The sequence below is a fragment of the Dasypus novemcinctus genome, chromosome 21 (assembly GCF_030445035.2).
Source record: "Dasypus novemcinctus isolate mDasNov1 chromosome 21, mDasNov1.1.hap2, whole genome shotgun sequence".
NCBI classification, from domain to species: domain Eukaryota; kingdom Metazoa; phylum Chordata; class Mammalia; order Cingulata; family Dasypodidae; genus Dasypus; species Dasypus novemcinctus.
The window spans coordinates 28,026,749-28,053,117 of record NC_080693.1 but is presented as its reverse complement, the minus strand read 5'-3'; the positions used below and the strand labels follow the sequence as shown (position 1 = coordinate 28,053,117).

Sequence of the window (26,369 nt, the reverse complement as noted above, 5' to 3'; positions counted from 1 at the left end):
AAAGAAAGCCCAGAATATTTTTGGAGAGTTTTTTTTTTTTTTTAAATATAAATAAAACGTATATCAAGCGCTGCAACGCCATCCAAGCCTAGGCCGTTCCGAGAGCAGAGCACCAGCGGCGGGGAGGTGGCTTGACTGAGGTGTGAGTCAGTTATTAGGTGTGGACCTCACAGTTTTTCCATCTCCAGCCGGTGTGGGGGGGGGAGGGGGGGGAGGGGGGGAGGCGAGATTAAATTTGTATACTGATGTAAAAAATGGGAATTTATGATCATAATCCATATAGCTAAATGCATAAACTTTTGCCAGTTCCATCATTTTCCCAAGGTCTGCCCATTGTTTCCCTCACAGGCAGCCTGTTCAATATTCCTGACACTTCTTGAATTTCCCCGATGATCCCAGAGGCTCGCAGGAAGGAGTGGGGGGCATAAGCCCCCTCTGATTGGTCGCCCTCAGGATGTTGCCTTTAATTGGTCCGTGTATAGGAGCTTAAAAGGCGGGAGATTTGAAACACCTACGCTCTGTGTTTCAGGCTGTGTGGAAAAGGACCCAGCTCAGCTTCTCCAACCTGCTTCTCCCGCCCCCCATCTGTGTAATTCCCTTTTCTACGTGTTAGTTCTACACCAGGACTCCGATCGTGAGGGGCATACTCCAAGCACTGCACTCTATAGTTTGGGGGGCCCTAATCCGCTCATTTTATAGCTCCGAGGCCAGAGCAGGAAGGACTTGAAGCCGGTTCCCGACTCCCAGTTCTGGGCCCTGCCACCGCCCCAGGCTGGAAACTGTCGTCCGCCGAGGGGCGGGCCTGGGGCGCGGGCTTCGGAGCTCTTCCCGCGTCCCCCACGCCCGCGGCTCCCCTCGCGCCTGACTCGGACCCGCGGTCCCGGCGCCCCCTCCCACCCCAGCAGCTCCCCCTCCCTCTCCACACACCCCGGCCGCGACCGCTCCAGGAATCTCGCGCCTCCTCCACCTGCAGCGCCGGGGCGGCAGCTGGGTGGTCCCGGGCCTGCCTGCGGCTGCGAGGTCCTTGAGGCGCCCCCCACCCAACCCCACTGCACCCTCTGGGAGTCCGAGGCCTCGGACAGCGGCGGAGCCCGGGCCAGACGCACGTCTCCTAACTCCAGTCGGGGTTCTGGCCGCGGTCTCGGGCTGGTGGGCCCGCGCCTTCGAGAAAGGCGGAGACCGCGGAGCTTCGTGGCGCCCCCCGCCGAGCCACTTCCGCGTCCGGCCTGTGCGCGGGTCCCGGAATTCGCGGCTGCGCAGAGCCTGCGGGTGAAGCCGCTCCGCTGACGGGCAGGTCTCCTTGCCCTGGTGAGGCGTCATCGGTTGCCATGGAGACTGCGCTGTTGACTTTTCTGTTCTGGGAGAGCAGAGGTAAGGAGGCTCCCATCCTGAGACTGTGCAGAAGTTCTTTGCGGCGCTGAGGTAAGGAAATCCCTGCCCCACTCCACCCGTAACCCCAGTCGTCGGTCCCAACCAAAGTCGTGTGTCCGGGGCTCCGTGGAGGTCAGCTGTAATTTAGGTCCTGTGAAAAGAAACCTCTTTGCGGCTACTCACTCCTCCACGAGTCTTGGGTTAAAATTTGGGCCCCACCCGAAGACAAACGTAGGAAAGGCCATCGCAAGGACTGGACTAGGAAGAATCGGGGAGACCCCAGGGGGCCGGTGGGCTGGGGTGCCCAGCCTTGTCAAGATCCAACTCAGGTCCCCTCCTGGCCTGTCTGAAGGACTTCAGGGGTCCAGAGGCCCCTAGGGCAGGATAGGCAGGGGTGCAGATCTCAGCTCTGTCTGAGGAAAACAGTCTCACTCACAGGCAGTGTCAGACAAGGTGGGTGCACTTGTATCCCCGCCTCTGCCTGCTGCTGTCCTCATGCATTCCCTTCCAGGTCTCTCTTCTCTGTCCTGGGAAGATTGAGATTTTTAAAATTTGCTGAATGGCTCAATACCCAGTTGCCAGTTTACACTTGCCATGTTTGTTCATTTTTTAGAAAGCCTATCTGGGTTCATCTGTCTGGCAGTAATCTACTAAAATTCAACACCTACCACATGACCCAGCAATCCCACTGAGTCATAAAAGAGCATCCATGTGTTTGCGAAAAGACATGTATGAGAAGAGTCATAGCCTTCCATTTTAGCCCCAACCTGGGAGCAACCCAAATGTTCAGAAACTTATATACCATGTACATTGTGGTAGAGTCATACAATGAAATACTACACAGCACTGAAAATGAACAAACTAAACAACAACTATAGGACCAAAACAGATGAATTCTACGTACATAATGGTGAGCGAAAGAAGTCAGGGAAAAAAAAAAGTCCATATTGTACAATTCCCTTTATATTAAGTCCCAAGACAGCAAAACTAAGTTACAGTGTTGGAAGTCACACTAGAGGTAGCCCTTGTGGGGGTGGGGGTCCTGAGGGGGGGAAGGGGGAGGGGGGGACTTAGGAAAGCTCTGTTTCTTGACCTGGGTGCTGGGCACAGATGTTTTCATTTTGTATACAGATTATGATTTACACACTTTTCTGTATATATGTTATACTTTAATAAACATCTCCATTAAAAAGGTCAAATTGCTTTGAGGTCATCATCTGAAACCTCTGCCTTTGATCAGGACTTTGGAAACCTCAAATGGCCAAGCTACTACAACCTCCCCCTAAGTTCCTGCCCTCAGAGTGGCACATTGCGAACAAGAACCAGTACCACAGCGCAGAGTCCCAGAGGTCCCGATCTGAGCGCCTGGTGGCCGAAAGCCAGAGGCTTGTGGATGAAATTGAAAAGACCACAAGAAAATCTCAAAGCGATGTGAACAAGAAACTAGGTAAGGCAATGTGCTGGTTGCATTTGTGAGCATGTCTGGGTGAGAATGTGCTGGTTAAGCTCTACTGTCATTTACATTTGATGTTCAGGAGTGACAATGTGTTTCCTCTTGAAATATTAGGAAAAAACACGTGTATTCTCCAGGATCTGCATTTAGGTTCCCTGCCCTAAAAGTCATATTTTCAGCCATCCATCATTCATTCTTGTAGTGGTGTGCTTCACATTTATGGAGCATCTAAGAGCATTTGTGGACTAAGCACTGGGATGATCACAGGGAATGGTTACAGTCTCCACTTTTTAGGGCCTCCTGGCTGGAGGAGGAGCAAGATACAACTATTGATAATCAGAATATAACCAGATAGGTGCTGGAGTAAGGATGTGAAAGTAGGGGTGGGATAGGCCCTGGGAAGTGGGAAGTTTTTCCTAGAGTGGAACTTTTGAGCTGAGGCTTAAAGGAAGAGAAAATTATTTCTCTTGACAGTTGCATACTTAAAAACTGAATTTAAAATGTAGTGGCCTTAGAGAAGCAAACAGAAACAAACAAAATCTCCCAAACTCCAAAAAGTGCTAAACCAGGGGTCCTAAATTCAAATACCTGTAAGTCGGGCAGGTAACATAGGGGGCTGAATGTAAGACAATAGGGAGTGCTGGGGACTGTGGGGTCTCAGAGAATTCACTCCCCTTCTAAGGAGGTAGCTGCTGCTCAATGTCAACCCATTGCTGCCAAGAAGGAATGTGAGCCCAGTGTTGCCTAATCTAATTTTTTCAAGAAAATCTAGATAAGTGGAATTTTATGTGTAGTGTAATCTCCCACTTTAAAAATACTGATGATTGATTTAAATGTATTTATAACATTGGGAAGGCTGAACAAACACATCTATGGATAAAATCTACTAGTTTCTCACCTCCAATAAACCAAAGCTTCATTCAGGCCAGCAGTGTTAGATATTAGTCTACTCCTGATGGGTTGATCCTTACCCAGAAATAAATCTATCAAAATATGCGCAAGAAGTCTAAATTAAAAACTGCACCCCCTATTTGAAAGACATTGAAGAAGGTCTAAATAAATGCTGAGAAATATCAGTTAATGGGTTGGAAGACCCAATATTCTGAAGATGTTAATTCTCTCCAAATTGATCTATAGATTTATGTAATGCCAGTGAAAATCCCAGCAGGTTTTTTGAAATTGACAAACTGCTTCTAAAATTCACATGGAAGTGCAAAGGGTCAAAAATAGACAAGGCTATCTTGAAGGAGAACAAAGCCGGAAGACTTTCACTATAGATTCCAGTATCTACTATAAAGACAATGGGCTATAGGCAAGGATAGGCAAATTGACCAATGGGACCTAACGGAGTCCAGAAACAGACCCACACGGATATGTTCACCTTATTTATGACAAAAGCAGTACTACTCTGCAGTGGGGAAAGGATGGCCTTTCCAATGAATTGGTCGTTTGGATATTCATATGGAAAACTTATATCCTGACCCCTACCTCACACCATATATATATATATTTTAAAATCATATATGGAGTGCATATTTAAATGGGAAAGATAAAACAAAACTTCACACTTACAAGGATGGCTATTTTTTTTTTAAGGAAAATAAATATAGGAGAGGATGCAGAGAAATTGGAACTTTAGTGCATTGTTGGTAGAGATGTAAAATATTGCAGCCACTTTGGAAGGTAGTATGGTGGTTCCTCAAAAAATTGAATGTAGAAATACCATATGACCCAGCAATTCTACTCCTTGGTACATACCCAAAGAAAATGAAAACAGGATACATCAATGTTTATAGCAGCATTACTTACAATAACCCAAAGTGGAAACAATTCCAGAGAATAAATATCAGTGTAAGCAAACAGAAGAAACACTAACTGTGTTTAAAGTGGTTCCTTCCCCAAAGTGATATTGGATAGGGGTGGGTCAGAGAATTTTAGTATTTTGACTTTTCAAAAATTGTACCTTTGTTTCTTTTATAAAATTGTTATTTTAAAACGTGGACATTGAAATAATTAGAATCAGTGAGTGTAGAATGATCTTTTGATAAATTTGATGTTGAAATTAAGAAAAAATCATTCCCTCCTTCCCTCCCTTCCTTCACCTCCTCTCTCTTTCTTGCTAATAAACATTTATAAAGAGGAAAAGAAGCCTCAAGTAGTACAGCTCTAAAAAGTAAAGAACATATCTATTACCCTGGCCAGCTGACAGGGAGGCAAAGAGGGTCAACCACCACACCAGGGAGCCAAGAGTGCCTACAGCTGCAAGCAGGAGAATTGCATCCATCATCCATGTGGAATCTAAGGCCCCTCTTGATGTAGAGGGGGACTGGACATAACCATCCCAGGGTCCACAAGATGGAGGAATAGAGTATGGATTAGGGTAGACTTACTGGTGTTCTGCTGGGGAACTATTGTGATTAGTAAGGGAAGAAATTGTAATAGTGAAGTGGAGAGGGTGACCACAGAGGCTGCTGATGGTAGGGAGATGGAAGAAAAGATATGGTGTGGGGGCATTTTCAGGATTTGGAGTTGTCCTGGGTGGTGCTGCAGGGACGGATCCTGGACGTTGTGTGTCCTGCCGTGGCCCACGGGGTGGACTGGGGGAGAGTGTGGACTACAATGTGCACCACTGTCATGTGGTGCAGCGGTGCTCCAGAATGTATTCGCCAGGTGCAGTGGATGTGCCATGATGATGGAAGAGGTTGTTGATGTGGGAGGGGTAGGTGGGTGGGCGGGAAGGGGGGTATATGGGGACCTCATATTTTTTTTAATGTAACATTTAAAAGAAAATAAAGAAGAAGAAGAAGAAGAAAGAACATATCTAGGGTAGTTTTATGTTGTCCTCAGTTTTCTAATTCAAAAATTGTCTACACCAGGAGTAGATTAATCCCGGTGTATTTTTCTGTGTGCTTCAGAACAGAGACTTGAGGAAGTCAGGTTCTGGAAGAAGGAGTTAGATGACAAGCTCGAGCAGCTTGTGTATGAAACCGAGGATCTCCTCACATTTAGGATGAGATTGGAAAAAGCCCTGGAGACCTTAAAAGAGCCTTTGCACATCGCTCAGACGTGTCTGGCATACAGGTAGGAGAAGGGTTCCTTGCACGACTTATCTGTCATGAGGAGTGAAGAGCTGGGTAGTAAAAACTGTGTTCGGTGGTGGGTTGGAATGAGGCAAATGGGATGGGTGTTCTTTTAGAGTCTGATCTTATCCCGGCATGCCTGTGCCTCTGGGCAGTGGAAGGAGCATTGGACCTGGTTCATGTCTAAACTCTGCTTTGACTAACTTCTTTGAACCTTCATCTCCTCTCTCAGTGGAGGTGAATTATATATGATCTCCTTCTGTTTACAGGCTGCTGAAAGCGTCAAATACAATCACAGGCGTAGACATATGCTTTAGGACTAGGTTTGGCTCTGAGTATGAGAAAAACCCCCAATAACATTCAGTTTAAATAAGATAGAAGCTTCTTTCTTACATTTAACCAGCCTGGAGATAATCGGTTCAGGGCCGGTGGGGGCACCACAGTTTCAGGGGTGCAGGCTTCCCTCTCGTTGCTCCACTGCACATAGCTTTCACTCCTCGTGATTCACGAAGGCAGCTGGAGAGCCGGTGATTAGATGTGCAGACCAGCCAGTAGGGAGAGGTGACGTTTGGCGTTCACCATTTCTGCTTGCAACCCATTTTCCAGAACTTAGTCACATTGCCATGTCAATTGGAGCTGGGAAATGGAAGTCTTTATTTGGGGCAGCCAGGTGCCCAGCTAAAAGGTCATATTACACGTGGAAGAATGTGAGAACAGATACTGCAGCCCCCAGGGGACACAAAGTAGGCCCCGATACAACGAGCCAGGGAGAGGCCCTTTGCCAACCAGGGAGCCCTGCACAAACAGATCTTCTCATTATTACTTCCCTCCTCCAATTCCACCAGTAGGCCGATCCTCTCTCCTCTGCGATGACGCTGATATCCAGCCTGACCCCGGTCACAGCCTTAGCTGGAGCATCTTCACAGGACTTTCTGCTGCAAGCAGAGCCTCCTCCAATCCAGTCCATTCTCCACACTGGCTCTTCGGTGAACTTTTCCAAACGCAGGATTTACCAGTTCACCCTCATGCTCAGAATTCTTTAGTTACAACCCAAAATTTGAACAAGATAAAGTTCAAACTTCTTAGCTTCGCAAACAAATTCCACCTTGACCAGCCCACCTGATGACTTCGCCAGGCCCATAGTTCATCCCCAAAAGTGCTCACCATGGGTGTGCTGAGCCACTTGCAGTTTCCCAAACGCACCAGACTTCTGTCCACATGGCTCCCTCTTCCTGGAAAGCCCCGGCCTCTCAGTGACCTCAGCCAGGACCCTGCAGCTCCAGGCTGGCAGTTTCCCCAGCCCCGTTCATAGAGGTTGTGAAACCAAGGGAAGTGGCAGGTGACCATGCAGGTCAGAGTCCGGCTGTCTCAAGTCTGGTAAGCCCCAGGCTAACTAGAACAACGGTAGGTGTAGAGGTTGCTCAATGCATTGCGGACATTGTGGTCTAAGCACCATCCTGCATGCATTCACAACTCCTTTGCTCCTCGCCGCACCCCCGAGAAGTACTGCTAATTATCCTCATTTTACAGAAGAGGAAACCAAGGCACAGACAAATTCTATAATGTGCCCAAGCCCACACAGCAGTGAGTGGTAGAAACTTCCTCCCTGTTCTACTATGCTAGAAAAGATCAGACTATCAGGCAGCGGGATCAGGGTGGGGAGCAGTATAGCATCGTGATTAAAAGCATGTGTAATGCCCAGTTCTCTTTGACTTTGGGTAGCCTACTTAATCCCCATCTGGACTTTCCACAGAGTAATTGAAAGGGTTAAGTGGGAATATGTATATAAAGTGCAAAATGTCTGTCACATAGCACTATTTATAACTATTACAAATTTTAAAATTTTTATAAATTATATAAATTTAAAATTATAAAATAATAATAACTGTTACTATAAAAGCTCTTTCTGGATTCAAGTCCCTATAAAAGAGTAGGATGAGGCTCAAGGAAGGAAATGTATGCCTCTGAGATTTTCAGTAAAAGGGCAATGTTTCCAAAAACAGGTAGGAAAGAACAGGCTTCAGAACTGCTACCAAATTCGAGTGAGAAAAGTCAGCCCATTGTGCATTTTTTCAGACCTAGTGACCAGTTGTCAATTGCTTTCCCTTCATCGTGTTTTGGATATTTTGAAGTCAAGCAGACGCTCCCTGGTATTCAGCCCACCCCCGCCGTCATCCCGGGGATTGGGTTAAACTCAGACCAGTTGTCCAGATATTTTTCAGTGTCCAGATGTTAGCAGATGTGGAGTTGCACCCCTCCCCTGTCGGACGACCTGCCGCCCGTCTCTTGGCCAGGGAGAAGCGAGTCGGGATCGACCTGGTACGTGACGAACCAGAGCGGGAGCTGGTGAAGGAGGTGGAGATCGTCCAGGGGGTGATGGCCCTGCTCACCCGCACCTTGGAGGAGGTTTCTGAGCAGATCAGGTATGGCCTTTAGGGGCCTGCCCTCCAGAGATCCACCTGAACTTTCTAGAAAAGGCGCAGAAGGGATGGACCCCAGGACCCCCCAGGTGGCCCAGGAGCACCCAGCCTGACCGTAGCTGGCCTGCCCCTGGCACATGGCAGTCACCCTCTGGCGGCGGGTGGCGGTTGGGCAAGGTTTCATCTCTGGTGATAACCTGGAGGACACTGGAGCCATGTCCTTCAGACCCAGAATGGATGGCACCGTGGTGACATCAGAAAGCTGCTGCTGTGGGGAGAATCTCAGAGCCCAGGTCTGATCACATTAATGGGCAACCAACCAGCAACTAACAGTGGATGTGCGTGTGTGTTGGGGGGATGGGAAGGTGGGGAAGCAAGTGCCACCATCCTGCACCAGATCTAGCTTTAGTTTCATTTTCCAAAGTCTCCCAGGAACCTGTAGGTGCCACCTGGGCATTCTCAGAGGGAGACACACCGCCTACCTTCTACCCTCTCAGGCTGAACCGCTCTGCCAAGTATAACCTCGAAAAGGACTTGAAGGACAAGTTTGTGGCCCTGACCATTGACGATATCTGCTTCTCACTCAACAACAACTCGCCCAACATCAGATACTCTGAAAATGTCGTGAGGGTTGAACCAAAGTGAGTGGGCCCCTGACTCCTGGTATAGCCGGGCTGTCTTCCCCTTCCCTGTAACGTCCCGCTTCTCAGACAGGCAGGACCTGTTGCATTCATCCTCACAGGAGGTGGGGAGCCAGCAAGAAGCAGGCTCAGGAGGAAAAGGCAGGTGCCGAATGTGACGCCTCCGAGACAGGGGCCGGGGGCTCCTGGGTCTGCTAGGTTATTCCCCACTTTAAGAAAGTCTGATAGAAAAGCTGTACATGTTTTAAATCTATTCTTTATTCCAACAAGTGGAGTAATCTAAAAATGTGTAAAAGACAAGTTAGTAATTTCCTTCATCTATACCTCTTCATTTTTAATCCCCCCTGAGATAATCAATGTTATCTGCATGTTCATACAAACATATATATGTACACACTCATTCAACTACAAATTTTGTTTCTTTTAAAAACAGAATCATACTATGTACCTTTTTCTGTAACAACTAACTTGCTTTTTTTTCAATTAACATTATATCACAGACCTCATTCTGATTTTAACTTTTTTTTAAAGTACTACTTTCATAATAGAAAAAGTGCACAAATAATAAACAGTAAATAATCATTGTATTAGTTATCTTCTGCTGCATGAACAATTACCCCCAAATTTAGCAGTTTGAAACAATGGACATTTTTTGTCTTGTGTCTGGGGTTAGGAATCCCATGGCTGAGCTGCGGGTCTGAAGCCTCTCAGGAGTTTTCAGTCGAGCTGTCTGCTGGGGCTGCAGTCTCGTTGGAAGGCTCAGCTCAGCTGTGGGGAGATCCACTCCCAAGCTTCCCAACGTGGCTTGGCAGGCTTTGGTTCCTTGCCACATGGGTGTCTCCACAGGGCTGTCTCATCAAATAGCAGCTGACTTCTCCCAGAGCAAGAGATCGTGCTGAAGACAGAAGCAGCAGTCTTTTTATAACTTAACCTCAGAAGTGACAGCCAATTGCTTCTATCACAGTCTGTTCATTAAAAATGATTAATAATGGGGAGTGGGTGTAGCTCAAGTGGTTGAGCACCTTTTTCTCACATATAAGGTCCCAGGTTCAATCCCTAGTATCTCCTCAAGAAAAAAAAAGTGAATAAGATCGTCCCACATCAAGGAAGGGGAATTACCCAGGCTGTGAATATCAGGAGGGGGCCATCTTAGAGGCTGCCTACCACAATCACAATGTGAACAATGCCCATATAACTACCAGGTCAAGAATTAAAACATTACCACCACCACAGAAATGCCCACCCACCCTTTTCCAATCACTGCACCCCCTTTCCTCTCAATGGTTACTGCTTTCCTGGCTTCTAATAGATTTGCTTAGTCTATTTTTGTACTTTTAAAAAGTACCATCATATACCATTTATTTTTGATGTTTGTCTGTTTTTTTCCAGTCAACACTATTTTGAGATTCATAAAGCAGTTGCTTGTTCATTTTCATTGCTGTATTACATTCCCATTGTATGACTGCACCGTAATTTGTCCTTTCTGTTGATGTGCACTTGGATGTGTTCTGTTTTTTGCCTACAACACATAATAGTGCTGTGATCATTGTTGTGCACATCTTTTGGTCCTTTTGTGCTTTGTGCATGCATTTCTACTGGGTATACACTTAGGAGTGATGTTGTTGGGTCAAAGGGTATGTATTTGGTCAGCTTTAGTGGTTTCCCACACTGGTTGTACTCATTTATACTCCTTCCAGTAGGGTGGGAGAGGCAGGGCTATTGGATTTCCTTTGCAACTGATAAGTTATTATTTTTTTTTAACATTTATTTATTTATTTGTTTCTCTCCCCTTCCCTCCCCCACCCCAGTTGTCTGTTCTCTGTGTCTATTTGCTGCATCTTCCTTGTCTGCTTCTGTTGTTGTCAGCGGCACAGGAATCTGTGTTTCTTTTTGTTGTGTCATCTTGTTGTGTCAGCTCTCCGTGTGTGCGATGCCATTCCTGGGCAGGCTGCACTTTCTTTCGCGCTGGGCGGCTCTCCTTACGGGGCTCACTCCTTGCGCATGGGGCTCCCCTACACGAGGGACACCCCTGTGTGGCAGGGCACTCCTTGCGTGCATCAGCACTGCACATGGGCCAGCTGCACACAGTTCAAGGAGGCCCGGGGTTTGAACCGTGGACCTTCCATTTGGTAGACGGACGCCCTAACCACTGGGCCAAGTCTGCCGCCCGATAAGTTATTTTCCTCTTGCTGCTTTTGTGGTTTTCTCCTTGTATTTGACTTTCATCATTTTTTTTACTATGATGTGTCTGTGAATCTCTTTGAGTTTATCCTACTTGGAGTTAGTTAAGCTTCCTGGATCTGTAGGTTATTGTTTTTTAATAAATGAGGACAGTTTTCTGCTATTATTTCTTTGAAAAAAAACTTTTATGTTCCTTTCTCTCTCTTCTCTCCTTCTGGTACTCCCGTTACATGTAATTGTGCTTGATCATGTCCACATTTCTCTGAGCCTCTATTCATTTTTCCTGATTCTCTTTACTCTTTGTACTTTAGCTTGCCTAATCTCTTGATCCATCTTCAATTTCACTAATTCTTTCTTTGCCAGCCCAACTCTACAGTTGAGCCTTTCGAGAGAATTTCTTATTTCAGTAATTGTACTTTCCAATTCCAGAATTTGTTTAATGTATAATTTCGATCTCCTTATTGATATTCTCTTTTTGATGTGACATCATCATAGCTTCCTTTTTTTCTTCAGTCATACATTCCTTTAGTTCTGTGAAAATATTTATAATGGCTTTTTTGAAGTCTTTTAAAAGTAAATCTGATGAGGTCCCAGGTTCAATCCCTGGCATTTCCTAAAGAAAAACTGTTTTAAAAAAAAAAAAGTTAAGTCTGACATCTGGTCACTCTCACAGGCAGTTAGTGTCACCTGCTTTTTTCTTTCTTATATATAGTGAATACTTTCCTGTGTTTTGAATATCTCATTTTTTTAGACTGGACATTTTAGATAATATATTCTAGCAATTCTGGATATTGATTGGTGTTCCCCCCACCTCCAGGGCTTACTATTGTTATTTTCTTGCTTAGTTTTTAGCAAGAAAATAACAATATCTTCATGGCTGGCTTCTTTGCCATCTGTCTCCTCACACCCACGCAGTGTGTGCCCACAGTCTCCCCGGGTGGCAGTGGTTCTGTGGACGCTCTCCTTTTCCTTTCCCCTGGCCACATCCAGCTGCTGACCTCCACTAGTTGATGGCTGATTGCTCCATTGTTTTCAGCAGCATCCCAGGGGCATAAATTCCTCGACAAGGGAATCCAGTGGAGTGTGGTTCTTTTGAGGGAAGAGTTTCAGAGCCCCTGTCCGATGTTTGTTCTGGCCTCGGGGGATTCCTCCCGGCTGCAGTTGAGCCTCCACCTGGCTGAGCTGGGAGTGAGGAGAGAGGAGGCCATCTTGGCTCATTTACCACAGATTCTTGCCTTTCTTAACAAATTTTCATAGATTTTCTTGAATGGATATTCAGTCATTTGTTTGCTCTTAGGACCATGTCCAGAGGCTTTACTTTCTTAAAGATTTATTTATTTATTTATCCCCCCCCCCCACCCCGGTTGTCTGCTCTCTGCGGCCGTCCGCTGCTTCTCTTCCCTGTCCACCTCTGTTGCCGTCAGCGGCACGGGAATCCCCGTTTCTTTTTGTTGCGTCATCTTTCTGCACCAGCCCTCCACGTGGGCGGCGCCACTCTTAGGCAGGCTGCATCTTCTTTCGTGCTGGGTGGCTTTCCCCATGGGGCGCACTTCTTGAGCATGGGGCGGGGGACACCCCTGCGTGGCACGGCACTCCCTGTGCACATCAGCACTGTGCATGGGCCAGCTGCACACGGGTCAAGGAGGCCTGGGGTTTGAACCATGGACCTCCCATGTGGTAGGCAGATGCCCCAACCACTGGGCCAAGTCTGCCTCCCTTAATTTTTAAACATTAAAAAAAGAAATGTCATCAGCTTCAGCAGGGAGTGGGTCAGCAGAGCTCCTCAAGCTGCCATGCCAGAAGTCCATCTCTTAAACTGTGCCTTGTCCTAGCATTTTACTCACTCTGATTTTGCACGCTGGCATTATTAGGTTCTCATCAACTATGTGACTACTGTTGTTCTGGGCAATAAGTTCTGCTATTAAATAACTTGCTTCCTGAGCTTTTCCACTGAATATAAGTCTAAAAACAACTTTGAGATCCCAATAGCCACTTAAAGTAATTAACACATTTACTTGTCAAATGGCTGTGATTGTAGTGAAGTGTCTTTTCCATATTGCTGGAGCCACTGCTGCATCTGTAAGTTTTATCTATCTATCTATCTATCTATCTATCTATCTATCTATCTATCTATTTATTTCTCTCCCCTTCTCCCTCCCCCCCACCCCAGTTGTCTGTTCTCCATGTCTATTTGCTGCATCTTCTTTGTCTGCTTCTATTGTTGTCAGTGGCACAGGAATCTGTGTTTCTTTTTGTTGCATCATCTTGGTGTGTCAGCTCTCCGTGTGGGTGGCGCCATTCTTAGGCAGGTTGCACTTTCTTTTGTGCCAGGCAGCTCTCCTTATGGGGCACATTCCTTGCACATGGGGCTCCCCTACACGGGGGACACCCCTGCGTGGCACGGCACTCCTTGCGCGCATCAGCACTGCACATGGGCCAGCTCCATGTGGGTCAAGGAGGCCCGGGGTTTGAACCGTGGACCTCCCATGTGGTAGGCGGACGCCCTAACCACTGGGCCAAGTCCACTTCCTAGGTGTTGTTGTTGTTGTTTTTTGCTGTAAGTGATGCCCAGTGGAGTAAGATTGCCCATTAAAACCCACTGATAAATAACTTCCATTGTAAAGATGGACTGTTTTGGGGGAGTGGGGGGTGCAGAAGGGGTGTTCTTTACTCAGAAGCTTGCAACACTTCCTCACTAACCTTATCAGGATTGTCCTCAGGCCTAGTCCCAGAATCCTCTTCTCCCATCTCATACAAATTCAGAAATTGCCACAGCTGACCATCAGGCATGTTTGCAAAACACAAATGTTAAGACGTTATAAAACAAAGACATTATACATAATGAAAAATTATGATGCTTCCTAATGCAATCCACTTTTACACAATATCCATTTTGTAACACTACGACAAAGTGGAGGCTCCCCTGCTGCCCCTGTGCTTCCTCTGCAGGTAAAAATGGCCTCACTGGAATGGAGATTTCCCTCAGTTTTCTATTAGATTGGTAGAGCTGTTCACTCCCACAGGTCAGGTGGCGCTGTGTGAGAGGAGGGTGGGGGAGGAAGTTCAGGAGGGCGACGCAGTGCTCCCCAGTTACCAATCGGCTTCCCTCTCCTGTGTCACAGAGTGAGAAGGGACTGGGCCAAATGACCATGGTTCTGTTGTGCCCCCGTGGGGCTGGCAGACCCCTCATGCCATCACGAGTGTCGTCATCCAGCGCATGGTTCAATCACAATCTCTTGTGGACTCTCCAGCTCTGTTTCAGGGAACCCTAGGGCCCCACAGAAACCCGGTCAGGAGAACTAGCTCTCTCTCTATGCATATATACCTTTTTTTCCCTGAACATTTTGAGATTAAGTTTCATATTTTCCCCCTTTAACTCTAAACACCTCAGTGTGTATTTTTTAAGGACAAGGATATTCTCTTATATAACCAGAAAACGGATCAAAATCAGAAAAGTTAACCCCTGTTAACTTTACAATTCTGTTATCTAATCCATGTTTGCGGAATGTTATAAAATGCCTGTTCAGCACCTATTGCTATAATCATATGATTTTCCTTCCTTAATATATTGACATAATGAATTATGTTGAGAGACTTCAAAATGTTGAACTATCTTAGCATTTCTAAAATAAACCCTATTTGGTCATGATTTGCTAATGTTTTATAGTTTTTGCAAACATTCACAATTAAATTAAGGTTTTTTTTGGGTACAGTTTCAACTTTCAGTGGTAATGTTACGTTAGTTTCATAAAATGAGTTAGGAAGGCATTCCACATTCTTCCATGGTCTGATTAGATTCGGTTTATGCGTCTCTGTCAAGAACATCCCAGCAGTGATGTTGTGTTCTCCTCGTTGCATCCGAGTAGGTGGCACCTGATTTTGGTTTGTCCCACTGGTGACGTTGTTCCCTTTGATCACTTGATTAAGATACTGCCTGCCAGGTTTCTCCACTGTACAGTAACTCCCTTTTCCCGTTTTAATTAATAAATATTTTGTGGGGATATGATTTGAAACTCTGTGAATATCTTGGTCCTCATCAAACGGGCAATCTGTTTAAATCAACACAGACTCATGGTCTCCTGTTTTATTCAGTGTGTTGTAATGTTACTACTGTGACTGATTTTGATCAATCTTGTCCCTAGCGGTGTGATCTTGACCAAGTTACTTCATTTTTTGATCCTCGGTTTCCCTCATCTGTAAAATGTGGGTTATAAGAGCGAGTCCACTAAGCTGTCTGAGGATTAAATGAGATGTCAGGCAGGCACCCTGCACAGAGTAGGAGAGTGCCCCCAAAAGGGACAGCTGTGGCCATTGACAGGCCACTGTCCACTCTGCCTAAAGATGGGACAACAGTCTAAGTGCTTCTGAAGGCAGAGGCAGGCTTTGGCGCCTCCCAGCCCCCCAATGCCGAGGGGGGTGTGGGCTGTGTTTCAGCTCGGTGAGCCTGGAGGACTGGCTGGACTTCTCCAACACCAACGTGGAGAAGGCTGACAAGCAGCGCAACAACTCCCTGGCGCTCAAGGCCCTGGTGGACCGCATCCTCTCCCAGACGGCCCGCGACCTGCGCACGCAGTGCGACTTGGTCAACACGGCGTTCCGGAGGGGACTGAAGGAGACCAAGGACGCCAGGGACAAGCTGGCTGATCATCTGGCCAAGGTGAGGTCCCCAGGGGCACGAGGAGGCACGGGGCCGGGCAGCCACTTCTCCATCGTAACGTGGGCTCTGGGCCTCTGTGGAAAGTTGGGGGCTGGAGCAGGACTGGAGCTGCCCCACCCTGGAGGCACAACTTCTGGACTCCTGATCCTTGTCCTTCTGCTGCATCATGTCTTCTGCCTTAAGCAGGCTTAGGCCTGCCCTCCTGGAACTCAGAGTCTAGTTATGAGACAAGACTTATTTGTGATGCGTAGGACAAACCAGAACATAAGCAAGGGGTAAATTAGCATATTCAGTGAAACGAGAAGGTAGGAGGAGAGGCTAGTGGTTGACTCTGTAGACTCTGGTGGAGACAGCTCAGCTTGGGTTTAAATTTTGGCTTTTAACACTTGCTGTGTGTTCTTAGGGTGGTAACTTAAGTTCTCTGTTGCTTAGTTTCCTCGTTGATAAAATGGAGACAATAACAGTGCCCTCCTTCCAGAGTTGGTAAGGGTTACATTAATATAAAATATTTAGAACAATGCCTGGCACATATAAATTATATAACTATATATATATTGTATTATGTATCTGTGTATGTCCTGTGTGTATATACTATATTTGCGTATACATATGTAAATTTGTTCAACTAAGCCTTTTTCTACTCCACACATATTTTTCACCACCATCAGCTGAAATGCTTCTTAGCAGAGTCCACTTCAGGTTGAACTGAATTTGTGTCTTAACTTTCTGAAAATATTTTCACCCATAGTTGTTCCACTAGATCTTCCATAGAGGCTAATCCTTTAGGCACTTCATCTCAGTGTTAACTCCTCAAATTGCAATTGAACAGTATTGGAACATCAGTCAACTTGTCAAGACCGAGGCAAACCACATGAAATCATTTACCTTGTTGTTTTCTTATTATTATTATTTAAAGATTTAGTTATTTATCCCCGCCCCACCCCTGGTTGTGTTTTTGTGCTTGCTGTCTGCTCTCTGTGTCCATTTGCCATGTGCTCTCTGTCTGCTTGTCTTCTTTCCCGTCCTTTCTCATTTAGGAGGCACCAGGAACTGATCCTGGGACCTTCCTTGTGGGAGAGAAGCACTCAGTTGCTTGAGCCACCCCAGCTCCCTGGTTTGCTGCGTCTAGCGTTGTCTGTCCTCTGTGTCTCCTTTGTTATGCCATCTTGCTGTACCAACATTCTGCTTGTGCCAGCTCTCCGCACAGGCCAGCTCACTTTCACCAGGAGACCCCAGGAAACAAACCTGGGACCTCGCATATGGTAGGCAGGAGCCCAATCACTTGAGCCGCATCCACTTCCCTTACCTTGTTTTTTGATTGACTACTTATGTTGCTTCCATTGTCCTGTTTTTTGAGCAACTGTCCTGGCAGAAAGGCTAATAGTCTTAGGTGCGTTTAGACTCTCTGGACACACTTCCTCAGTTGCTTTAATCAGACATGATCTAATTGACTTACCACTGTACATGGATTTCTTTGCTTGGTTAACAAATGAGCCACTTGGAAACTTGCTTTGATTACAGCCTCGTCTGTTTATTTTTTAATTTTTAAAATTGTTGTGAAGAAATTCTGCCATGATGAGCTTTTCTGTTTTAAAATTTCTCCTTTTGCTGATTGTTGCTTTCTCTGAGTTGGGAGTATTGTGATGAGTGGGTAGTCTGGTTAGATTGGCATTCATTGTGTTCTTTTAGCACAGTTAGGGTGTCATTGCATAAGAAATGCAATGCTTTGTCATCTAGTTCAAAAACAAAATAATTACTCCATTGTGTCTTTTTTTTTTTAAAGATTTATTTTTATTTATTTCTCTTCCCTTCCCCCCCCATTGTCTGCTCTTGCGTCCATTTGCTGTGTGTTTTTTTGCATCTACTTGCATTGTCAGGTGGCACTGGGAAACTGTGTCTTTTTGTTGTGTCATCTTGCTGCATTAGCTCTGTGTGTGCAGCGCCACTCCTGGGCGGGCTGCACTTTATTTTTTACAGGGGGCGGCTCTCCTTGTAGGGCGCACTCCCTGCACGTCAGGCACCCCTATGTGGGGACGCCCCTGGATGGCAGGGCACTCCTTGCTCCATGGGCCAGCTTACCACACGGGTCAGGAGGCCCTGGGTGTCGAACCCTGGACCCTCCATATGGTAGGCAGATGCTCTATCAGTTGAGCCATGTCTGCTTCCCATCCATTGTGTCTTAGAAAGTGAGACACTTGAAGTCAATTTTTCTTCTTTTGACACAATGGGTATGCACTGGTAATAATGAAAAAGAAACATTACTGAATGGCAATACATGTGGCACTCAGAAAGCTGTCAAGTTCCAACTGCATCTCCGTGGTTTGTTGTGCTTTAAGCTGCAGTGCAAAGCAGTGAAAACATCACACAGACTCTATTGCAACTACTCAGCTTTGCCAAAATAAATGACAGTGACTGTGTTCCAATAAAACTTTATTTATAGACAATAAAATTGGAATGTTATATATTTTCACATGCCATGAGATATTATTCTCTTATTATTTTCCCCAACCATTTAAAAATGAAGAAACCATTCTTCTCTTGCAGTCTATACAAAAACTGGTGGCAGGCTGGATTTGGCCCACAGGAGATAGTTTGCTAGTTCCTGATCTAAACTGTAGTATCAGTAGTAGTGTTTTAAAGATCTGTTTTGGATAGTTTAAGTATTTGTAAAATTTAAGAGAATTTGACCTGTTTTTTTAAAAAATTATGACTTAAAATACTCAAATGCATAATTGGTTTAGCCTTATGTTTTTAAATTTAATTTATCAAGTTTGAAGACAATATTAGAATGTTTAAGAGAATTTGATTCATCATTTTTAGTAGTTTTATTTATCAGATTTAAGAAATCCAGAGGTCTTGTTAAGACAATTCTAGTACTTAAAAAAGGAAATGTGTATATTAAATCGATAAATGCAGCTTTAAGTGTTCAAAGGATTTTTTAAATTTTATTTTATATTTTTAATGAATTGTCTTTACTGAGAAAACAAAATAAAACTATAGAACTATGGAATATGAAGACAATTCTAGGAAATCCAGGAATTACAATATGGAATTACAGCCTTTCAGAACTGAGAGAGACCTTAGTGACCATGAAATCAGATTCCTTCCCCTCCTGAAGTTTAAAGGATGTGCCTAATTGTTCGTATGACCAGGATAATTAACAGTTTCAAAATTCCTGTCTTGAATTTTCCCAGTGTTTTCTAATCTTTTATTATGGTTCACTCTTTAATTTTAAAATTTTAAAGTTTTATTTACTTTTAAATTAAAAACTTTTTGCAAACACTCTGCCTTACCCCCTGGTTAATTCATTAAAATTTTTTTTATTTTAAATTTATTAAACTATATCACTCATACATAAACATACATAAACAATAAGCGTATAATAGTTATGAACTTACAAAACAAACATATATAGCATCAACCAGGACTCTGTACATACATACGTACCTCACCCTACCACTAATACCTTGCATTGTTCTTAAACATTTTTAACTAATGTTTAAAGAGCATCGTCAAAATATTACTACTAACCAAAATCTTTTCCCCCAGCCCACCCTATTATTATTATCTTTATATCATTTATATATGAACATACATAAACAATAAGTATATAGTAAAAGTTGTGAACTTACAAAGCAAACAGGCATAACATCATACAGGGATCCCAAACATTGACCCTCCACTAACACCTTGCATTGTTGTGAGACATTTATTACAAGTTATGAAAGAATATTGTCAAAATGTTCCTACTAATTATAGTTCTTATCTTACATTTGTTGTATTTTCCCCCAACCCCACCCTATTATTATTTTAAACATATTTTTATGACAGAAGTTGTAAATTTGCAAAACAACCATGCACATGTGCAGAATTCCCAAACAACACCCCTCTATCAACACACCACACTGTGGTGGAACACTGGTTACAGATTACAAGATAGTGTCATCTGATTGTTACCACGTCCATAATGTAATTTGGGACACAATTTCCACACTGCCCCATTATTGATTTTTGGCATAAATGCAAGAATATTATATTATTACTGCTAACCACAGTCCATAGGTCACTCTAGTTGTATTTTTCCCATGCTTCTCCACATTCCCACCACCCTGCAATAGTGATGTACATTTGCTCTAGCTAACAAAAGTCACTCTTGCATCTGTACCATCAACCACAATTCTTATCCATCTCTGGGTTTACTTTGCTACTCAGTTCCTAGATTATTCTCTAGCATTCTGTCAGTTGGCATTTATATCCTTAGACTATCATTTTCCACATCGCTGTTTATAAACTGGCTGTTACTCACTATGTGTTACCATCCACTCTATACATTTCCACACCTTTACAGTAAAGCTAATTAAAACTTCTACATACATTAAACATTAGTAGTCCATCTAAGTCCTCTTCTTATCTCCTTTAAGAATCCATCACCTACCACCAGGTCTTGAAGATATTTTCCTACATTTTCTTATAGAAGCTTTATGATTTTTGCATTTATATTTAGGTTTTTGATCCATTTTGAGTTAATTTTAGGATAAGGTGTGAAATAGGGGTCCTCTTTTCTTCTTTTGGTTATGGATATCCAGTTCTCTCAGCACCATTTGTTGAGTGGACTGTTCTGTCTGAGCTAGTTGGGTTTGACAGGCTACTCAAAAATCTCTTGACCCTAGATGTGAGGGTCTGTTTCTGAACCATCAGTTTGGTTCCATTGGTCTGTGTGTCTGTCTTTATGCCAATACCACTGTAGCTAGGTAATATGGTTTAACGTCTGGAAATGAGAGTCCTCCAACTTTGCTTTTCTTTTTTAAGATGTTTCTGGCTATTCAGGATCCCTTCCCTTACCCTTCCAAATAAATTTGGTAATCGTGTTTTCAATTTATTTAAAAAATGCTGGTGGAATTTTTATCAGGATTGCATTGAATCTGTATATCAATTTGAGTAGAACTGACATCTTAATGATAGTTGGTCTTCCAGTCTGTGAACATGGAGTGTTCTTCCAATTATTTAGGCCTTTAAAAAAAATTTTTTTAACATTGAGTTGTAGTTTTCTGAATACAAGTGCTTTATATCATTGGTTAAGTTTATTACTGAATAGTTGGGTTTTATCTGTCATATTTTATTTTCACCACTCTTTTGATACTTTTATATACTTTTATTGATATAATCTTCATTTCTAGACTTTCTTTCAGGTCTCTCTCTCCAGTCTTTTCTTTTCAGACTTTAGCACAACCTTTAATATTTCCTGAAAATCCAATCTCTTGGTTAGAAATTCTCTCAGTTTCTGTTTATCTGTGAATATTCTAAACCTCCCTCATTTTTGAAAGACAGTTTTCCTGGATATAAGATTCTTGGCTGGAAGTTTTTCTCTCGTAGTATCTTAAATATATCATACCACCATCTTCTTGCTTCCATGGTTTCTGGTGAGAAATCAGCACTTAATCTTATTGGGTATCCCTTATATGTTATGCATTGCTTTTCTCTTGCTGTTCTCAGAATTCTCTCTTTGTCTTTGGCATTTGACATTTTGATTAGTATATGTCTCAGAGTTGGTCTATTCAGATTTTTTTGGATGGGAATACATTGTGCTTCTTGGACATGGATATCTGTGTCTTTCAATAGGGTTGGGAGATTTCCTACCACTATTTCTTCAAATATTCCTTCTGCCCCTTTTCCCTTCTCTTCTTCTTCTGGGATACCTATGACATGTATGTTTGCATGTCTCTTGTTGTCATTTAGTTCCCTGAGACCTTGATCAATTTTTTCCATTCTTTTTTTTTTTTTTTTAATTTATTTTATTTAATTCCCCCTCCCCCAGTTGTCTGTTCTCTGTGTCTTTTTGCTGCATCTTGTTTCTTTGTCCGCTTCTGTTGTCATCAGCGGCACGGGAAGTGTGTGCGGCGCCATTCCTGGGCAGGCTGCACTTTCTTTCGCGCTGGGCGGCTCTCCTTACGGGGCGCACTCCTTGCGCGTGGGGCTCCCCTACGCGGGGGACACCCCTGCGTGACAGGGCACTCCTTGCGAGCATCAGCACTGCGCATGGGCCAGCTCCACACGGGTCAAGGAGGCCCGGGGTTTGAACCGCGAACCTCCCATGTGGTAGACGGATGCCCTAACCACTGGGCCAAGTCCGTTTCCCTCCATTCTTCACTTTCAGAGGCCATTTCTTCAAGCTCACCAATCCTTTCTTCTGCCTCCTCGAATCTGCTATTATATGATTCCAATGTATTTTTATTTTCATTTATTGTGCCTTTCATTCCCATAAGATCTGTTTTTCTATGTATGCTTTGAAATTATTCTTTGTGCTTATCCAATGTCTTCTTAATATCCTTAATCTCTTTAACCATCTCACTGAATTTATTAAGGAGATTTGTTTGAACATCTATGATTAGTTGTCTCAACTTCTTTATGTGATTTGGAGGCTTATCCTGTTCTTTTAACTGGGCTATATCTTCCTGTTTCTTGGTGTGGATTATAATTTTTTGTTGGTGTCTTGGCATCTGGCTTACTATAGTGTTTATTCTGGGTACAGTTTTTCTCGTTAGTTTAGGGCTTCCTGCCCTTTCTCCCTTGCTGGTTGTGCAGTAGGGGCCAAGGATGTAGTTGGCACTATAAGTTATGGAGGCTCATTGCCCCAGGGACCGATGAAGCTTCTCCCAACTTTCTCCTTTGCCAAGGGTAGAGACAGAGTCAACAGTTGTGTGGAATAATCCAAATCATGCAGGCCTAGACTGTAGCTGCCCAGAGAGACTGATGAAGCTTCAATCCCCTTTCTCCCCTGCCTGGGGCTGGGATGGAGCTGCAGGTGTGGGCAGCAATCTATGCAGTGTGGGTCCAAGATGACCGCAGTTGCCCCGGTAGACTTATGATTATTTAGTCTGTGCCAGCCAAATGTACCTGCAGTTACCTGGATAACTGCAGGGCCCACCAGTGTCCTCCCTGCCAGAGGTGGGCTGAAGCCTAGGCTAGGGCTGCAGGCTGATCTGGGTGAAAGAAACTGGTCCCTACTGTCACTGTGATTTTTGGTCAGCCTGGCTTCCTCTTATGCTGGGGGCAGATTCGAAATGGTGGTTATTGGCCTCTTTCCAACTTGGACAAGTTCAAACTTTAGCTGTTCTTAGGGTTATACTTTAGCCAGCTGAATTTACTAATCAGTAGCTGAAGCTTGGCAAAAGAATAGGAGCTGTTCCCTCTGAGTTTTGTTGGTATTTCTTTTGTGTGCCTTATATAGGTTCCTTGGTCTTTTAGATTAATATTTGGCTAGTTTAAAATGTAGCAGTGAGATCCTGTCCTGGCCAAGCCTTTGGTAAGGTTATTATGGGGGGAATTCTCATTTTTTGGGTAGGAGATGAGGTGACAGTGGTTGGTCATGTCCATCCATCTGGGGATTCTGAGGTTGGGTTAGTTCCCTTGCCCACCAGCAGTGGCCACTGTAGGGAAGAGGGCTCAGACCCATTTTGGGGCCCTGTTTGAGAGATAGCTGAGGTCCCTCTTCTTAAGGTACATGATCACAACAGGCAAGTAGACCTCCGAAGAGTGTCTGCTGTGAAGATGTTCCTGAGAGCACAACCTGGCCACATCTACTCTTAATTTCTCTTGTAAGGTCATGGAAGAGATTGCTTCCCAGGAGAAAAACATTACAGCTCTCGAAAAAGCCATCCTTGACCAAGAAGGTCCAGCCAAGGTGGCTCACACTCGCCTGGAGACCAGGACACACCGGCCCAATGTGGAGCTGTGCCGGGATGTTGCTCAGTATAGGCTGATCAAGGAAGTTCAGGAGATCACCCACAACGTTGCCAGGTAGGCGGGCAGCGAGCGGGCAGAGGCTCCCTGGGGCTCCATTTGAACTTGACTGCCAGTGGGGGCCAGGCCAGGTGACAATGAGTGAGGGCTGCTGGACACACGTACCTCTGCATCTTTTCATGTTTCGAGGGTAGTCTCTACTCACTTGGGCCAATGACTGCTCTGCCGGACTTGGGTCCTGGTGTTTTAGTTTTCCTAAAGAGACCAAATGTCCAGATGGCTAGGTAAAATTCACAGTTTTTAAATGTTGAACTTCACAGGGCCCTCGGTCTCGTGACTGTGGCCGGTGGCCACCAGGTTGAAATAGCTATCTTAAGGAGGCCAGAGGGCGAGGACAAACTAATTGGGCTTCTGCCCTGAACAGATGGACAGACGTTTTTTCTTCCCCTGGAAAAGAGATGCAAAGAGAGAAATTATACCCCGATGTTCTTCCCCTTCTCCTAGATTAAAGGAAACTTTGGCACAGGCTCAGGTGGAGCTGAAGGGGCTGAATCGCAGACAGCTTGCCCTGCAGGAGGAGATCCAGGTCAAAGAGAACACCATCTACATCGACGAGGTGCTGTGTATGCAGATGAGGAAGTCCATCCCACCCAGGGATGGGGACGAGCACGGGGGCTGGGAGGGTGGCCTCCGCCCCGATGCTGTGTGCTGACAGGAGAGGCTGGTCGGATTCTCATTAAACCGTGCCATCTAACAGGGGTGCAGAGCTCTCACTTCAGCCAGGCGTGACCGCCCGCACGACCTCCTGGCGTTGCTCCCCAGTCTGCGGGAGAGGAGACTTACTAGCAAGGTTTTCCTCTGCTCCTGCGGCCAGTGTGGTGGTGGCTTGATGGTTAAATTCCATGTATTAGCTCAGGCCTCTTTCATAGCACAGGACTTGGGGCTTTGGAGAAGAGGCTCGAGGTGCTTGGGTTCTGTTCCATTTCTGTGCTGGGTCTCCTGTCCAGCCCTGGCCCATCTTACTCATCAAATGGGATGCAAATGTTCCTCTTTACTCTGAAAGCTCCTTTTCCCTTGAAGACAGTGTGGCGGCTTCTGGCTCAGTGCCCCTGGCCGCAAGTCCCCAGGGAGGCTCATTCCAGTCCTACAAAATGCAGATGAAAGAGCAGCTGCCCTGGGCCAGGGGCCCTGCAAACCTTTCCAGATACCCGCAGGCGCCCCTTGCATCTCACTGTCTCCTGCGTGAAAGAAGGGGTTAGCAAAGGGCCAAAGGAGCCTTCCAAGCTCATAAAATTTCAACAGAGCTTAAGGGTCCAGGAGAGGGTGAGCCAGGTTGCTGCTGTTTGGGGTTAAGATGTTGTAGTGTGAGGCCGTCTCCAGTTCTCTGGTTGGAGGAGGGCCTCGGGGAGCATCAGTGTCAACTCAGAGGTGGGTGGCTCCAGCGACATGCTAGGAAGGCTGGAGCAGGCAGCACTGATGTGGCAAGGGCGGGGAGGGGTCGATTTTGTACTCAGGCCCCAGTCACTAGTCTCAGAGTCGCCAGGTTGGGAAAGAAGACCTCAAGCGTCCCTGGGCTCCAGAGACAAGGCTTTCGGGCTCTCAGTGGAGTGCATGCTTTAGCGCCGCCACGCCGTGTGGCCTTTTAGATTTATTTTTCCTTAATGTAAACAGAGGGTGAGTTTATGGTTGGTTTCCAGACCAATTAGTAATCATTGGGAAGGTTTTTTTTTTTTTCAAATACTCAAGGAAAGGTAAAGGAAGACATTTTAAAAATTACTTCCATTCCTGCCAGATTCAAATCAGTGGTTAAGAGCATGGGCTATTGGGTTCTCCAATAGTACCTGCCTCCTAGGGCTAGTGGGGAATGGAATGAGATAACCTATGTAAAGAGCTTCATGGGAGCCTGCCCCACGGGGAAGTGAGTGTTCAATAAATATGAGCCATTTGAATAGTTCCAGCATAATTTCTGCACAACTGAACTCATGGCATAGATTCAATTTTGCATAATTGTCTCCTTCCTTGATTTTACATTGTAAGCACGTTTCCGTGTTGCTGTCATCTTTATAGTTATTGTAATGGTAGCATAGCTCTTTAAAAGATTTTCCAAGACTTTTCCATATGGTTACTATTTCTTTTCCAAAGAAATAAGCTCTGCCTATAGTTGGCTGCTTTCTGCAGTCACTGCAGCTCAGAAATATACCGGGGTGACTGTCAAAGGAAGAAGTTTGTGTTGGGAAACTACTCATTCATGCATTCATTTGTTCATTCAGCTAACACTGAAGTGCAGTCCTCACCATCTCTCATGCTTTCCTGTGTGGAGCTGCTCCTGAGAAGGCGTCATCTGCTGCTCTGGGCTCACACCCAGCTCACTGATGCTTTTTGAACACCTGGTGGGGTAGGGCAGAGCACTGGGGGAGAGGGGGGCCTCAGGAGACCTGGATTCTAGACCTGACTCTACCAGGAAAGACCCTCCCCCTCTTAGGCCTCAGTTTCCCTGTCTGTAAGTGTAAGGATTGGACAAGAGGACCCAGAGCCCTTCCCATCTCTGACCTTCCCTGAATCCTTGGTGTGCAAGGGTGCAAAGACAGCATAAGATGTGGGCTGACACCTTGGTCCAAAGAGTCTCTGCTGGCAGCCAGGGGTGTTCCTAATCTAGGATGGAGTAACCCTCCATGAGGCCAAGGGCACTGGCTTAATGCCACCCAGGTACTCGGTCTCACCTCCCAGAGCACTGAGCAAATATGCAGGCCTTTCTGTCCACCCCCCATCCCCTGCCAGCAAAGTGGGAGCCACCCCCCTGCTGCAGGGAAATCTCTGGGTGTTCTG

At 45.2% G+C, this 26,369-nt stretch overlaps 1 protein-coding gene across 3 annotated transcripts; it reads left to right on the top strand.

Moving 5' to 3' along the window:
• Positions 1-1,330: 1,330 nt before the first annotated feature.
• TEKT1 (tektin 1) lies at positions 1,331-24,297 on the top strand. Of its 3 annotated transcripts, none has more exons than XM_004455541.5 (8): positions 1,331-1,422; positions 2,612-2,818; positions 5,740-5,905; positions 8,199-8,327; positions 8,822-8,965; positions 15,581-15,803; positions 23,404-23,600; positions 24,048-24,297. In XM_004455541.5, the coding sequence occupies exons 2-8, from the start codon at positions 2,629-2,631 to the stop codon at positions 24,253-24,255; spliced, it is 1,257 nt and encodes a 418-aa protein (XP_004455598.1). In that variant the 5' UTR covers positions 1,331-1,422; positions 2,612-2,628; the 3' UTR covers positions 24,256-24,297. The 3 variants fall into 3 exon arrangements, with proteins under 3 accessions (XP_004455598.1, XP_058139723.1, XP_058139722.1); XM_058283740.1 differs by having other exon boundaries at positions 1,383-1,422; positions 2,565-2,818; XM_058283739.2 differs by lacking the exon at positions 1,331-1,422 and adding an exon at positions 2,043-2,281.
• The last annotated feature ends 2,072 nt before the right edge of the window (positions 24,298-26,369 follow it).

Coding starts and splice junctions, on each gene's coding strand:
- TEKT1 (XM_058283739.2), top strand. CDS start 2,200: ATGAAATACTACACAGCACTGAAAATGAACAAACTAAACAACAACTAT. Junction 2,282..2,611: donor TGAATTCTACGTACATAATG/GTGAGCGAAAGA, acceptor GCCTTTGATCAG/GACTTTGGAAACCTCAAATG. Junction 8,328..8,821: donor GAGGTTTCTGAGCAGATCAG/GTATGGCCTTTA, acceptor CTACCCTCTCAG/GCTGAACCGCTCTGCCAAGT.